Genomic DNA, 15454 nt, shown 5'->3' on the forward strand with positions numbered 1-15454 from the left:
AAAAAAAAAAAAAAACAAAGATAGCAAGAACAATTTTCAACAATCAAAGAACTTCTAGGGGAATCACCATCCCTGACCTCAAGCTGTACTGCAGAGCAATAGTGATCAAAACAAAATAGTGATATTGGTACAGAGACAGACAGGTCCATCAATGGAATAGAATTAAAGACCCAGAAATAAACCCACACACCTATGGGCACTTGATATTTGACAAAGAAGCCAAAACCATACAGTTTAAAAAAAGAAAGCATCTTCAACAAACAGTGCTGGCCTAACTGGTGGTATGCATGTAGAAGAATGCAAATTGATCCATATTTATCACCTTGGACAAAGCTACAGTCCAAGTGGATAAAGGACCTTCACATAAAACCAGAAACATTGAATCTAATAGAAGAGATAGTGGAGAATAGCATCGAATGCATTGATACAGGTGTAAACTTCCTAGACAGAACACTAATGGCTCAGGCTCTAAGATCAACAATTGACAAATGGGACCTCATGAAACTGAAAAGCTCCTGTAAGGTAAAGGACACTGTCAATAGGACAAAATGGCAACCTACATATTGGCAAAAGATCTTCACTAACCTTACATTAGATAGAGAGCTAATATCAGAAAATATATAATAAACACAAGAAGTTAGATTCCAGAAAAGCAAATAACTCAGTTTAAAAATGGAGTACAGAGCTAAACAGCGAATCCTCAGCAAAGGAATCTTGAATCCTTGAGAACTACTTAAATGTTCAACATCCTTAGTCATCAGCAAAATGCAAATCAAAACAACCATGAGGTTCGACCTTACACCAGTCATAATGTCTAAGATCAGAAACTCAAGTGACAGCACATGCTCTTGAGGATGTGGAGAAAGAGGAACATTCCTTTATTTCTGGTGGGATTGTAAACTGATTCAACCACTCTGGAAATCAATCTGTAGATTTCTCAGAAAATTGGCCCTATTTCTACCTGAAGAACCAGCTATACTGCTCCTGGGCTTATACACAAAAGATGTTCCACCATAGCACAAGGACACTTGTTCTAGTATGTTCATACCAGCCTTATTCATAATAGCCAGAAACTGTAAAAAACAAAAACAAACAAACAGACAAACAAAAAAAAAACAGATGTTCCTGAACCAAAGAATAAATAAAGAAGACATGGTTCGTTTATACAATGAAATACTATTCCTTTAAAATTGAGAATATCATGAATTTTGAAGTTAAATGGGGGAAACTAGAAAATATCATCCTGAGTGAGATGTCCCAGATGCAAAAGGACATAAATAGTATGAACTTACTTATAAAAGAATATTAACCAAAAAGTACAAAATACCCATGATACAACTCACTGACCATAACCCACAGAGTATAAAATGTTTTAAAAAAAAGGAAGGCCTAAGAAAAGATGCTTCAATCCCACTTAGAAAGGGAAACAAAATAATCATGAGAGGCAGAGGGTTATAGGGACGTGGGTGGGAGAGGTGAGAAGGAGAAAAAAGGGGGAAGACAGGATCAGGTATGGGGGAAAGACAGGAGAGAAGCCTAGAGGGCCAGGAGAATGAATATAAATATGCAAAGGGTGGGAGTGGGAGCAACCTCTAGAAAGTCCTAGACACCAGGTATGTAAAAGGTTCCCAGGACCCAATGGGGATTACATTAGTGGAAATGCCCAAGATGGGAAAATGAAACCTTAAGAGACAACCTCCAGTAGATACACATGGCCTCCATTAGAGACATAGGTCCACTCACCCATCTTCAAATTTTTTAACCCAGAATTGTTCCCATCTAAAGGAATTGCAGGGACAAAAATGGAGCAGAAACTGAAGGAAAGGACATCCAGAGATCAGCTTAACTTGGGATCTATCCCACCCACAAGCACCAAACCCATACACTGTTACTGATACTAATGTTGTGGTTGCAGATAGGATTCTAGCATGGCTGTCCTCTGAGAGCCTCTACCAGAAAATGACTGAGACAGATGCAGGTACCTATAGCCAACCATTAACTAAGGTCAGAGATCCCAGTGGAAAAGTTGAGGGGAAGGACTGAAGGAGTTGAAGGAGTTTGCAACCCCATAGGAAGAACAACAGTATCAACTAACCCAGATCCCTCCGAGCTCCCAAAGACTAAGCCACCAATCAAAGTGCATACATGGGCTGGTCCATGGATCCTACTATGTATATAGCAGAGGATTGCCTTGTCTGGCCTCAGTGAGAAAGGATTGGCTTAATACTGTAGAACCTTGATGCCCCAGGGAAATGGGGTGCTAGTGCTTGAGGTAGAAGGAGGTGGGTGGGGAGCACCCTCTTAGAAGCAAAGGGGATGGGGGAGTGATGAAGAACTTGTGGAGGAGGGACGCGAAAGGGGGAAAACATTTGAATGTATATAAATCAAAAAATTAATTAAAATATAATTTAGAGAAACCATTTCAAATTAACTCAGGGGAAAATAATCCAGGAAAAAGACACAAGTTTAGGCAGTGAGAGAAAAGATAGAAAGCAGAAAGCTGATGAAGATCTAGTGAAGGAAGGAGTCAGTCATCTTCCAACTCCAGCTAGCAGCAGAACTTGACAGTTTCTGCCATGTGGTACTGGATTTATACTCAAAGAAGGAAGGGCTGTGGAATTTCCCTCTGGGACAAAAAGGAGCATTGCTCCTCCCAGAGAGGAAATTCTGAGCTTCATTTCCTGTAGGTTAAAGTTGAATCTACAATATCATCAAGGACTAGAATACTCACCTGCCCATGAGGAAATGAGGTAGTGATATTATGAAACACCCTAGGCCCATAATTGCACAACCAACACCAATCATGATAGGTCTATGCAGTTTTGCTCCAAAATAACTCACGAATACAATCACCAAAAGGTTTCCTGAAAGAGGGAAATGAGAATGCATGTTTTAGTAAAGTATTAGTAGCTCTTAGACAACAGCCTCCCCAACATTTGGACTCTAGGGATCATTGAGGTTTGTTGTTGTTGTTTTGTTTTGTTCATTTGTTTTGTTTGTTTGCTTTGTTTGTTTGTTTTTAATTTTATTTACGTCCAATCATTATAACCCTCCTGGACTGATTTTTTTTTAATATTTTTTAAATTTTAATTAATTTATTTTTTTACACTCCATATTCTATACCCTCCTTTAGATCCACATTCCAACTCTTCCACATTCTATACCACCTCCCCACACCCCTGTCTCCATCTGGATGTCTCCAACCCTCCCACCCTACCAGACCTCTAAACTCCCTGGGGCCTCCAGTCTCTTGAAGGTTAGGTGCATCATTTCTGAATGAACACAGGTCTGGAAGTCCTCTACTGTATATGTGTGTTGGGAGCCTCATATCAGCTGTTTTATGCTGCCTGGGTGGTGGTCCAGTGTTTGGGAGATCTAGGGCATCCAGATTAATTGAGACTGCTGGCTCTCCTGCAAGGTTGCCCTTCTACTCAGCTTCTTTCAGCCTTCCCTAATTCAACAACAGGGGTCAGCAGCTTCTGTCCATTGGTTGGGTTCAAATATCTGCATCTGACTCTTTCAGCTGTTTGTTGGGTCTTTTGGAGGGCAGTCATGATAGGTTACTTTTCATGAGCACTCAGTCTCAGTAATAGTGTCAGGCCTTGGACCCTCGCCTTGTGCTATCATAAGGGCACATGTTCCACTCTGTTCATATTGGCCTTATTTATGATAGCCAGAAGCTGGAAAGAACCTAGATGTCCCACAACAAAAGAATGGATACAGGAAATGTGGTTCATTTACACAATGGAATACTCCTCAGCTATTAAGAATGAGGACATCCTGAGTTTTGCAGGTAAATGGATGGAACTAGAAAATATCATCCTGAGTGAGGTACCTCAGACCCCAAAGGACATGCATGGTATGTATTCACTAGTAAGTGGATGCTAGGGCTCATTGTTTATCAACCACCTAATATGGGGACTGGGGCTTAGAATGCTTTGGGTATTGCTTCATATGTAAAGCAATAGTGATCCTGAAGGAAGACTTTTCTTCCAGGCTGGAAAATCCTAAATCTCTGTTCAGGATACTCCTCCCCTTGGGTCACAAAAAAAGAACCAAATACATAAGTAAATTATCTACAAACTACATAATTTTATTATGATGAAAATGTCTACCCTGTTCAGATTATACATAATAGGAAAATCAGAAAAAAAATCCAACCCTCTTTTTTGATGACTTAGTGTACCTCTAGGTGGTATTAAATATTTGAAAGTTAAATGAAGATTTTGTATTTCTTCCAATGCTATCTCTCCTTAGACAGCTAAGTAAAAAGTCTAAGTAAAAGAGACTTTGCAGTAATTTGAATGGTATGTGCCCTTTCTATCTCCTTATTACAGCCATTCTCTTTCACAAAGGCCATCATGTAGAATGCAATGTCCTAGAATATCTACTGTTTGAACACTTTGTGTCTCTTTCTAATATATGGCTGAACCCTCTGAATGCTCTAAATCATGCCTGAAATACCTACTGTTTGGAAAAAAAGAACTCGCATTATGCTAAGTTCACCTCCTCCATTGCCTTGTTGTTTTCTTCAAATAATATATTGGGAGGTATGGGGAGAGATGTAAATTTTATCCATGGTAAGAAAAGGTTGCTTGCAAAACTCCCTAGGAAATGCCCACCAAATGCTGCTTTCACTGGCCAAAGTGAATCGCTTCTTTTCACAATTCTTTCTACTTAAGACTTTGCCTTATATCATGGGTCATAGTCAGTGTTGTTATTAATAGTTAGTATGTTCTGCTTTAGACAGACACCTTTAATATTTAATCTTAAGTCCATGTAGTTTACAGAAATTAGAGTTATGCAAGAAATAAAGTTTTCCATAAACTTGTATAAAATTATTTTCAATAATCATTAACTGGACATTAGCATTTCTGTTAACCGTGAAATAGGAAGCAATAGTGACATGAGCAGTCATGATTCTGACATCAATAGAAGTAAAAATATGACTTTGACATTGTGACTGTGACATTGTGGTTGTTGTAAATACTACAACATGTCATGAAGCCAATAATTACTTGAAAAACACATCTAGATATTTACCTTGTTAAAAAGCACAAATGTTGACAGGTTGTTTAAAGGTTCTGGTAATTTTTTTAATATGCAATCATCAAAGTTTTATGCAATTTGAATACCATAATTTTGAGTAGAAATGAAAAAAGAAAATGACATTTTAAAAAGACTCTCTTCTATAGTTGAAAATAAATGTTACTTATTACATAAGAATTTAGGTTCCCAAGTTACATATATTCTGTCTCCCATACCATAGTCTCCTGAAGCTTTCTGAATTTTTTATTACGTATTTTCCTCAATTACATTTCCAATGCTATCCCAAAAGTCCCCCATACTCTCCCCCCCACTCCCCTACCTACCCACCCATTCCCACTTTTTGGCCCTGGCGTTCCCCTGTACTGGGGCATATAAAGTTTGCATGTCCAATGGGCCTCTCTTTCCAGTGATGGCCGACTAAGCCATCTTTTGATACATATGCAGTTAGAGTCAAGAGCTCTGGTTAGGTTATAATGTTGTTGCACCTACAGGGTTGCAGATCTCTTTAGCTCCTTGGATACTTTCTCTAGCTCCTCCATTGGGGGCCCTGTGATCCATCCAATAGCTGACTGTGAGCATNCACTTCTGTGTTTGCTAGGCCCCAGCCTAGTCTCACAAGAGANAGCTATATCAGGGTCCTTTCAGCAAANGCNTGCTAGTGTATGCAATGGTGTCATCGTTTGGAGGCTAATTATGGGATGGATCCCTGGATATGGCAGTCTCTAGATGGTCCATCCTTTTGTCTCAGCTCCAAACTTTTTCTCTGTAACTCCTTCCATGGGTGATTGTTTCCAATTCTAACAAGGGACAAAGTGTCCACACTTTGGTCTTCATTCTTCTTCAGTTTCATGTGTTTTGCAAATTGTATCTTATATCTCGGGTATACTAAGTTTCTAGGCTAATATCCACTTATCAGTGAGTACATACCATTTGAGTTCTTTTGTGATTGTGTTACCTCACTCAGGATGATGCCCTCCAGGTCCAACCATTTGCCTAGGAATTTCATAAATTCATTCTTTTTAATAGCTAAGTAGTACTCCATTGTGTAAATGTATTTTTATTCAATGTAAATGGCTCCCTATTCACCTAAATACTTCAATTGCATGTAATTAAATGTCATTGGATTTTCATGGTGAGTTCTCTGCATAGAAAGACAAATATCCACTTGCAAACTTATACTGGCACTCTGACACCTGCGAGGTAAAAGTCATACTCAAGAGTAAGCCACAGTCTCTACTCATTTCTCATCCTTGCACATCTCTCCAGGCTCATTTTCTAGCAACATCCAACTTCCCATAAAACTGGGCTGACTCCATGCCCACAAAAAAAATGATTTTATGCTTCATCTTCTGTCCAAATCTCCCCTTCACATTAACCTCACCTTTTCTTCTTCTGGAAAGCCTTTACTCCTTCAGGAATCTTTCTTCCCTTGCACAGCAGTGCCTTGTAGGACCTTGGATAATCGATAAACTACATTTCCTGCATCTAACTCACAGAACACTAGAAGAATTTGTGTAAAGTCTATGTGCCACACTCATCCCGAGTTTACTGAAGGCTTAGGACATGGATGCAATCATAAGCACTGAGGACCTTGACCCTGGGAAGCAGGACAGATCACCTTCAGTGTGTGTACCTTCTTCTCAATCCTAATTTTTCTTGCCATTTTTATCAAATACATTAAAGACAATTTCACCTTGAATGAGGTAAAAGCAACGATCAAACTTCTAGGTCTCTTGGCTTATAAAGGGAATATTTCCTTCCTTCACCCTTTGTACTCTCATGAGTTCATGAGTTGAAGTTCAAGGTATTGTGTCTGACACAACTCAAACACAAGAAATTTTCTTTATCATTCTGAAGAACTATGAGTGAAGAGCTGTAACCCTCAGAGATACAGTAGTGGGAAGAGAAACATTTGCTCTCTCCTTTGGAATATCAGTTTCTCTGAGTCCCAAAGTGACCTTGTAAAATGCCAATAAAAGGCACTAGCTTCTCTTTGAGTTACCAAATGATAGAACTAGATATTAATGTTCTTCATCTCTTGCCCCCTCCAGAGAAACAGAATGATATCACCCTATGTGATAATAGTTATCTGCTATCACGAGGATATTTAAATAGGAAGCTTCTTCACACCAAACCAGACAACACCAGGAAGCATATAACGCAGTCATACTCTATAGTCTAATGCAGGAAATAAGGAGAAAATATCAATATATAAAAATAAATAAGTGTAAGAACTCACCCATCTCAAAGCTCCCATTGATAAGTCCAACTATAGATGTGGAAATATTGAATTGTCTCTCTATTTGTGTGAGCATAGTACTCATGTATACTCCTGATAGTATTTTGGATATATATGCCCATATTAATGCCAACAGAAACACCTAGGAAGAAAAAAAAAAAAGGAAAGAGAACTTTGTCTTAAACAGCTCTTAACGTCCAAGCAAGCACCTTCAAAGTGTGTCACCATGTCTGCACTCTGAACACACAGAATAGTTGGTTAACATTTAGTAAATTTTGTAGATAGGGCTTTGCTCTCTTATGGTGTACCTTACTCATACAGAAAGATATGGAGTTGTTCCATGTAAGACATAGCTATTGATGGATCTTTATTACTATACTGTTACCACTGAGTATCCTTGGTCAGTTCAACACTTTGTTCTCTTTGTCTGCATTCTCAGGCACAACACAGGATGCAATTGTCAGAGTGAAGAGTGACCTATGGGGTTGTTTTTCTCCTTTGTACAATATTCTCTGTAACACTTTATCAAAGCAGCCCAAATGGTGTTCAAGTAATTAAACACTAGGGCAGAACATTGTGGGTTCCCACAGGTACAGGATAAACTATGGCTTTATAGAAAACACTTCCAACTACCTGCCTATGACTAATTAACTCACTTGGAGTGATGTAGTGAATGAGATTTCTGTTTCTGTTAACTTATCTTCCAGCAGCTGGTTGATGGCAAATTTTATCGTCCAAGTTTCTGGAATTTCTGAACTGTCTTATCCAAAACTATATTCAAATGTTATTATGTGAAATTTTTATTTAGTGCTTATAACTTAACTGTCACAGGTATCAATTAAGATAGATGAACTAAAGCAAAAACATGAAAAAAGAGAAAACCTAATTTAGAAATGAGGGTACTAACTTTAGCATACCTCAAGAGTACTCTTTATCTGTCATATAGTATAATTCCATCTCTAGACATTGTTAAATTCTAATGCTGTTTAAAGCGATGATCGCTCTTCCCATCATACTGCTTTCAGAGGATGGAACTGGCACTTTATAATTTTCACTTGAGACTTATAATTCAGATCCTTTATTTAAAACCAAAGTCTACAAAATTACAAAAATAATCAGACTCTGGATGATCATTTATTTTCCTTGTGTTTTCGAGAATAAAGTAGCTATGCACATCTGGGTCTCCTGCTACATAACATCTGTATTCATGGAGCTAATCTTACCAACTTTCTACCTTAGCTCTCCAGAGTCTAAAGTAAACTCCTTTGGAGTAGTCTTTTCATGCTTCCTAAAGTAGTTTTCTTTTTTTTTCCCCTCTTAAGTTCTTTCATCTTTTCTTTTTTGTTTTTTTGTATGTGTGTGTATGTTTGTGTGGGATGAGTTCATGCATGCATATGTACATGGGTAGAAAGAAGACAATTTCAGGGTTAATACCCCCCAAGAATTGACATATTAAAAACAAAAACAAACAAACAAACAAATAGAGACTCTCAAGTGCCTGGAATTCAGCCAGGAGGCAAGACTGGCTCATCAGTGAGCCACATGTATCAGCAAGACTCCATCTCTCCATGCTGAAGTTATACTTATATGTCACCATGCTGAGTTTTTAATGAGAACCTTGAGGACTGAATTTAGGACCTCCTGTTTTCCAAGCAAGTACTTTACTTTACTGATCAAGGTATCTCCCCAGCCCTCTTGAGAAATTCTCCCTTCTTTTCTTTAAAAATTTTTGTTGATTAAATATATTTTTTTACTGATTTCATACATACATGGTATGTTCTGATTATTTTCTTCTTCCCCTTTTTTTCTCCTCTATTCTCCATGGGCATCTTTATTCTTAGAAGCCCTTATGCATGGAGCATAACCAAGGCCATCTGTGTAGCCACTGTGTTAGAACTAACCATTGGTACCAGGAAGGTCATCAATGCATGCATGATTGAAGGGCATCAAGGGCATTTCTCCTGTCCTGGAAACTTTTGTTAATGATAATATTCTCAATTTAGAAAGCAGGACCTACATTCAGTCTGTCAATGTAGACCATTTGGCCCACTAAACAATGAAGATAGTTCTAACTTCAGAGAAGAGACATGTGATTAATTTTAAACAATTACTTCTAAATTTTATCTTGTAAAGTCATGGATTTAACATTTTTCCATAACACTAACACCAATATCTACTCTTATTAAACTCTAAAGTAATTCAGGTGGTTGGGCTAGAAATAGCCCCATAAACACATGAGCCTGAAGGCTTGGCCACCAGGGAGTAGTAGTATTAGAAGTTTAGCCTTTAAGAGGCAGTGTCTAACTGGGCTGGGCTCTGGGGATTCAAAAGATCCATTCAATCCCATAGTCACTCTCTTCCTGATCCCTGACGACCTGATGTATATCTAATGGCTCCTTCTCCTGTACCATATCTGCCTTTGCACTACCATAATTCCTTCCATGATGGCAGTGAACTAAACCTCTAGGTATTTAAAATGGCCCAAATTTCTGGCTTTTCTTTATAAAAGTTACAGTGGCCATGATGTCACATTGCAGTAACTGAAACCTTAATTAAGTCATTTACCTGAAACAGACTATGAGAAGTACGGTTATAGATACCTAATGACATTTCTCAACAAATTCTCATTATCCTAGTAAGTAGTAATCAAAATCCTCGTCACTCTCCTAATTTGTGAAGGTGGAGATGCAGCTCAGTGGCGAAGAGCACTGACTGTATTTTCTGAGGACCGGGATTCAGTCCGCTGCACCCACTTGATAGCTGAGTAGGCATCCGGTGAAGGTCAGGAACCAAGGGACCTGGACTCCTCAAAAGTATGTGAGAACTGAGGATAACCGGAATGCCTTTGGTTTCCAATAATAGCAGGCAAAAATACTTTCCAGGTTCTCTTTTATGTTCATAAACCTCTAGCACATGTGAATAAAAGTAAAATGATCATTTAGTAGGATGACTTAGCAGCTTGGAGTGGAATATTTAAGGGATTCTTCAGAAACTAGGCCAGTGCTCAAATTTCCTAGGTCAAAATAAGCTTACATTTTGTGGTATAAAGCTGACTTTGGAGCTATAAAAACAATTTTTGTCTCTAGAATACTGAAAACCACCAAACCAGCTAACAGTATCTTCTTACCAAAGAGTAACTGTTGTATTGCCAAAACTTGAAGAAAATATTTGTCTGACTGGATCATAAAGTTATCTTTGCATATTAATCAACATAGCACTTCTATTAGGGAACTATTTCCTAGCTGTGACTTCTAACCTTCTGTCAGGAATCCATGAAGGCTAAGCACTGGTTTGACCTCTGACCTCAGACTAAACACCACTACAACATAATATACACTTAAACATTTTAAACTCCATTTTTTTAAGAGGGAAGGAGGCTGCAACTGAAATTTAATTTAATTTTAATATAGAAATTAAGATGAAAGAAATCTTTCCCTCTTATCCTGGATAAATAATACTGGTTAGATATTCCTAATTATAAAACCAATGCTATTAAGTCAAGAAATTAACAACACATAGGATGAAATGGCATTTGTGTTGCAAAACTTCATGTAAGCTTAACAATATTACAGCAACTTTCAATTCTTGTTTAAAAGACTCCTGTGCCTGCATATTTCTAAACAATACATACCTTGATCTTGGCAAAGCACCTGAACCTGTGGATTCTAACCCTTTTCTCAGGTTCTCCCATTTTGTTCTTTTGATTGTTCAAGGATGTCTCTGCTTTCAAAGTCCTACCACTGCCTGTTTAAAAGACAGTGCTTAAATTATTTACTGAACAATAACAAGTCATTTTTTTTTCATTTGTGACCTTGAATTTCCTTATGTTTTTTTTCTCTCATGCGTTAAATCCCAACCACAGTGTCCCTTCTCTCCACTCTTCCAAAGTCCTTACCCTACCCCTTCCTTCTCCCCCCCCCACACCAACTCTTCTTCATCCCCACCTCCAAAAATGTGCTTGCCTTGTAAAAATATCAATGGAATGTTTAATAAGTTACAATGAAACTAGGCTCAAACCCTGGTATCAGGGCCAAAGGGTACAACTCAGTAGGGGAACAATTGTTAAATTATTAAAGCAGTTAACTTATTTACTGAACTATAAAATGTGACGGGGCATTCTTTCTTGTCAGGGCTTCTTGAGGCAGCAGAGGAGGAAGAGTGTCGATGGAGGGTAAGACTTTGTCATACAAGATATTTAGGGTTGCTGTATAATAATAAAAAGTTTATTTACCTAAGTCTAAGTTCCTATGCTACTGTAGCTAACCTGCCTTCTAAGATCCTCTGAAGCCAGAAACTGCAATTTCTAAGGATTAAGTAAATAGCCTTTGCACTATCTCAGCAGGAACCAAGCAGCTCTAACTCTCGCCCTGCTATTAGGAAATTGCAGGAAGAAAAGGGGACACTTTGAAAAGTGGATATAGAATTTATTACTATGTTGTAAAAAGTTTCCTATGAAAGCTATCTAAGGGGAAAAGCAGAAATATCCTAAGTGGGGAAAAGGAAAAAAATTCTTCTAAGGGAAAAAAATTCTCCTCTCTTCTCTTTGTCCTCAGTACTTCTACATCTTTCCGAATACATGATCACATGTTACAAAGTTCACCACAAGTTCACACAAAAAAATCAAATCATAAATTGAAATAGAAATTTACAACATAGAAGGTTTACATGCATATTCACTAGGAGTAATTATCTGGCTAAACATCCATCACCTGTCTCAGCTCCACAAGGTGATTGTAAGTTGAAAACCATAACTAAGTTATTAGTGAAGTTTTGTATAGATAGACCTAGTCAATATTTTATCTTCTGTCATAGCACCTATAATAAATCATTATTTCTCTTTTTATGACCTTTGGTTGTTTTACAACCTCTTAGAAAGTGTTCTGAGTAGGAGAAATTCTGGTTGCTCTCTAAGAGCAATTAACTGGTGACACTTGGGGGCCTGGCAGAGTTCTCATTGCAGTTTTGACTATCAGAAAAAGACCTAATAGCAGTCCTACTATAAAAGAGCTTAATAATCACAAATATAATTTTAGAACACCAAGACTAATGTCATCTATTTGTCTATATAACATCACTACAAGTTAGTACATCTTCGTGGATCTGCACCAAAGATGTGTGCTATTACTTAGTGATTGTTATATATGTTTAATAATAACAGGAAAAGTATATTAATAGCAAGAATCTTTCCTAAAGTGAATCCCTTACAGCCTTACTGAATAAGGGCAAACCTGTCACAGATTATACAATAATCTGAAGCAGGCTATCTCAGGAAGATCATCAGCTAGTTTTTACTTGTCCCATTATGGCTCCTGACAATAACAAGTGATTCTTTAAAACAAAACATAACAAAACAAAAATCATCTCAGGGCTAGGCTGTCTTAGTCAGTTTTTCTCTGGCTATCATAAACTACTAGAACCAAAAGCAACTTATAGGTAAAAGGTGTTTTTTTGGGGTGTGTTTGGATCTGGTTTGTTGTTGTTTTTTGGTTGGTTTTTTGTTTGTTTGTTTGTTTGTTTGTTTTTGTTTTGCTTTGCTTTATTTTTCCTTTGCTTAATTTCTTGTTCTTAATTAACATTACATCTCAATTGCAGGCCCCTCCCTCTTCTCGTACCAGTCCTGCCCTTACAAGTCCCCCCCCACATTGCTCCCTCTCCTCCTCAAAGAAGGGGAGACCCACCACCACCCCCTTGAGTACAACCCTTACTCTGGAACATCTAGTACTTGTAGGACTAAGCACCTCCTCTACCACTAAGACTGGATCAGGCAGATGTGATTTCCAGTTTTTTCCTTATCTACTACATCCTTGATTGGAGAGATTCACACAGCACATCATGTAGATCTGTTATCCAAAAAATGTGTCAATAGCATCCATGATCCAGGAGACTATTAACAGGGGACTCTAGTGTTGCAGGATTTTCCCTGTCCAATCACATTAGGGCAGTTGGAGGCTTATGATTGAACAGGAGAAGGAAGGCAGAGCAAGGAGTGGAGACAGAGAAAAGAAGGAGGGGAGGCAACTGTCTGCACTCCTAGAGACCAGCATCCTGCTGGCTCTGCTCCGGGCATGGAATTCCATGTTTCACAGTCCCATCCACAGCCATGTAGTACTTGGCATCTTACACTTTCTGTTTTAATTCGAAAGGGCAAACATTCATTGACTGAGTTCAGTTACTGAGTACATGACTTTTTGAGGAAGACTTGAAGAACTCCCTGCCAAGATTAATGACTCCATAATAATTAGAAACAGAATGATCCTGGGAGGGAGGGTGTGTCTAATGTTCCTCAGCCAAATGGTGAATGCTGTCACCTTCAGGACAGCCCTTAAAACTGTGGGGAAGTACTGCGGGGAAACATGAGTTCAAAAATATCTAATTTCTGAACTATCCAAAATATAAGGATGCAATATTGAATTGTATGAGGGGCTTCATGGACCTAAAAGAACAGATATACCTGCACTGAGTCAGCTTGTCAGAAAGATATTAAGGAAGGAGATAAAAAGATTTAGGGAGTGACAATCCAAAGGCAGAATTCCACCCACTAAACTTATTTGTACTTACAAAGGTGGGCAGATTTCTGGTTCAAAGCCAGCCTGGGACAGAGTGAGTTTAGGTCGAGGCAAGATCGAATTGGTGATCTCTGAGTGGGATCCCACCAAGCTAAACTTGTTGTTTGTACTTACAAAGACAAGTAGATCTCTGAGTACATTTGCTATGTTAAAAGAAAATGTACTTGATGTCTCTTTCTAAGAATCAAGAGCCTAAGGTCATAAAATGCTGAATTGCAGGATAATAAAAAGGGAACCTGGTGTGGATGATTGAATTAATATACAAATAAAAAATTGGACTTTGGTCTGCATGAGCTGAGACATCTACACAGCTGACTGGAAAGCCAGCTCAAGCAGAGCACAGAGCTGTTATCTATTAGTTCATCACTGAAGGAAGTGAGGACTCAAGTAATTAAAGGCATGGCCCAGAGGAGTGGCACTATTAGGAGATGTGGCCTTTTTGAAGTGGATGTAGCCTTGTTGAAGGAAGTGTGTCACTGTGGGGTCAGGTTTTGAGGTACCCTATGCTCAATATAAGCACAATGTGGAACACAGTCTGCTTCCTCTGCCATTGGATCAATACACAAAACTCTCAGCTTTTTCTTAAGCATCATGCCTACCTGCAATACACCATGCTTCCTGCCATGATGTTAAGAGACTAAACCTCTGAAGCTATAAAAGAGCCTTGATTAAATATTTTCCTTTATAAGCATTGCCTTGGTGGTCATGGTGTTTCTTTAGAGCAACAAATTCCTAGGACAAGACCACCATCAAAAACACATAAGGCTGAGTACTCTAGAGGAAGATATTCAGCATTGATTTCTGGCCTCTATAATACACACGCCTGTTTATGTGTACCTGCACCTGAACATACTCAAATGTATACACACAAACCCATACATATAAACATGTATGCAGACATGCACACCACTCAAATGTGTCAAGACAATCTCTTGAATAGAAACAACTTAAGAAGCAGTACCTTGAATATTATAATATTATCTAGGAAGGTTAGTATATTCTGAGTGACCTTGTAAATAAAAGCATAAAAGATTACCTCTTTATGATTTCTATTGAAAAACCCAATGCAAATAACTATACTCATTCTTTGGTGATACTAAAGATAGCCTCAGAGCTTTTTGCTATGACATTAAGCTAATGACAATATAGATAAAATAAAGGTTTTCATTTCTTTACACAAAGTAAATGAAACCTAGAAGATGACTTTTGAACTCACTTGAAGGCTGTTGCCTTTAAAACTGGGAAGATATCTGTTGTACTTGTACTAAACCTCTGCCTCACTGAAGCCTAGACTATTTGACCAGGATTCTTTCTTGAAGCCTTTGAATTCCAAAATTTACCCAGAATTTCAAGACTAAAACACTTTCTAGGGCAAGGTAGAGTCACAGGAATCTGAGGATACATGGAGTTTTAATCACAAGAATAACCTAAGTAAAAGCCACAAGTCTCTGATATAGAGAAAAATCCAATAATTCTAAGTTTAAAAATATAGAGTCTAGGAAAAGACCAGACATCTAAACAGAGATCTATATATGTGATTACTTATGAGATAAATATTATGTGTGGATGAACGTGTCCTTCTCTGAATAACTGATATTTA

The 15454-nt window shown here is 38.1% G+C and overlaps 1 protein-coding gene across 1 annotated transcript in view; it reads right to left on the reverse strand.

The window, feature by feature from the left end:
* LOC110288013 (solute carrier organic anion transporter family member 1A6-like) overlaps positions 1-11035 on the reverse strand; it is a 40572-nt gene extending 29537 nt beyond the window's left edge. The window contains exons 1-3 of the mRNA XM_021154474.1: positions 10920-11035; positions 7289-7430; positions 2732-2864 (exon numbers count right to left, since the gene is read on the reverse strand). Coding sequence (XP_021010133.1) covers positions 2732-2864; positions 7289-7430; positions 10920-10979 — 335 coding nt within the window. The 5' untranslated portion in view covers positions 10980-11035. The remainder of the gene's footprint in view (positions 1-2731; positions 2865-7288; positions 7431-10919) is intronic.
* Between the last annotated feature and the right edge of the window lie 4419 nt (positions 11036-15454).

Source organism: Mus caroli, unplaced genomic scaffold, assembly GCF_900094665.2.
Source record: "Mus caroli unplaced genomic scaffold, CAROLI_EIJ_v1.1 scaffold_10789_1, whole genome shotgun sequence".
Taxonomy (NCBI): Eukaryota; Metazoa; Chordata; class Mammalia; order Rodentia; family Muridae; genus Mus; species Mus caroli.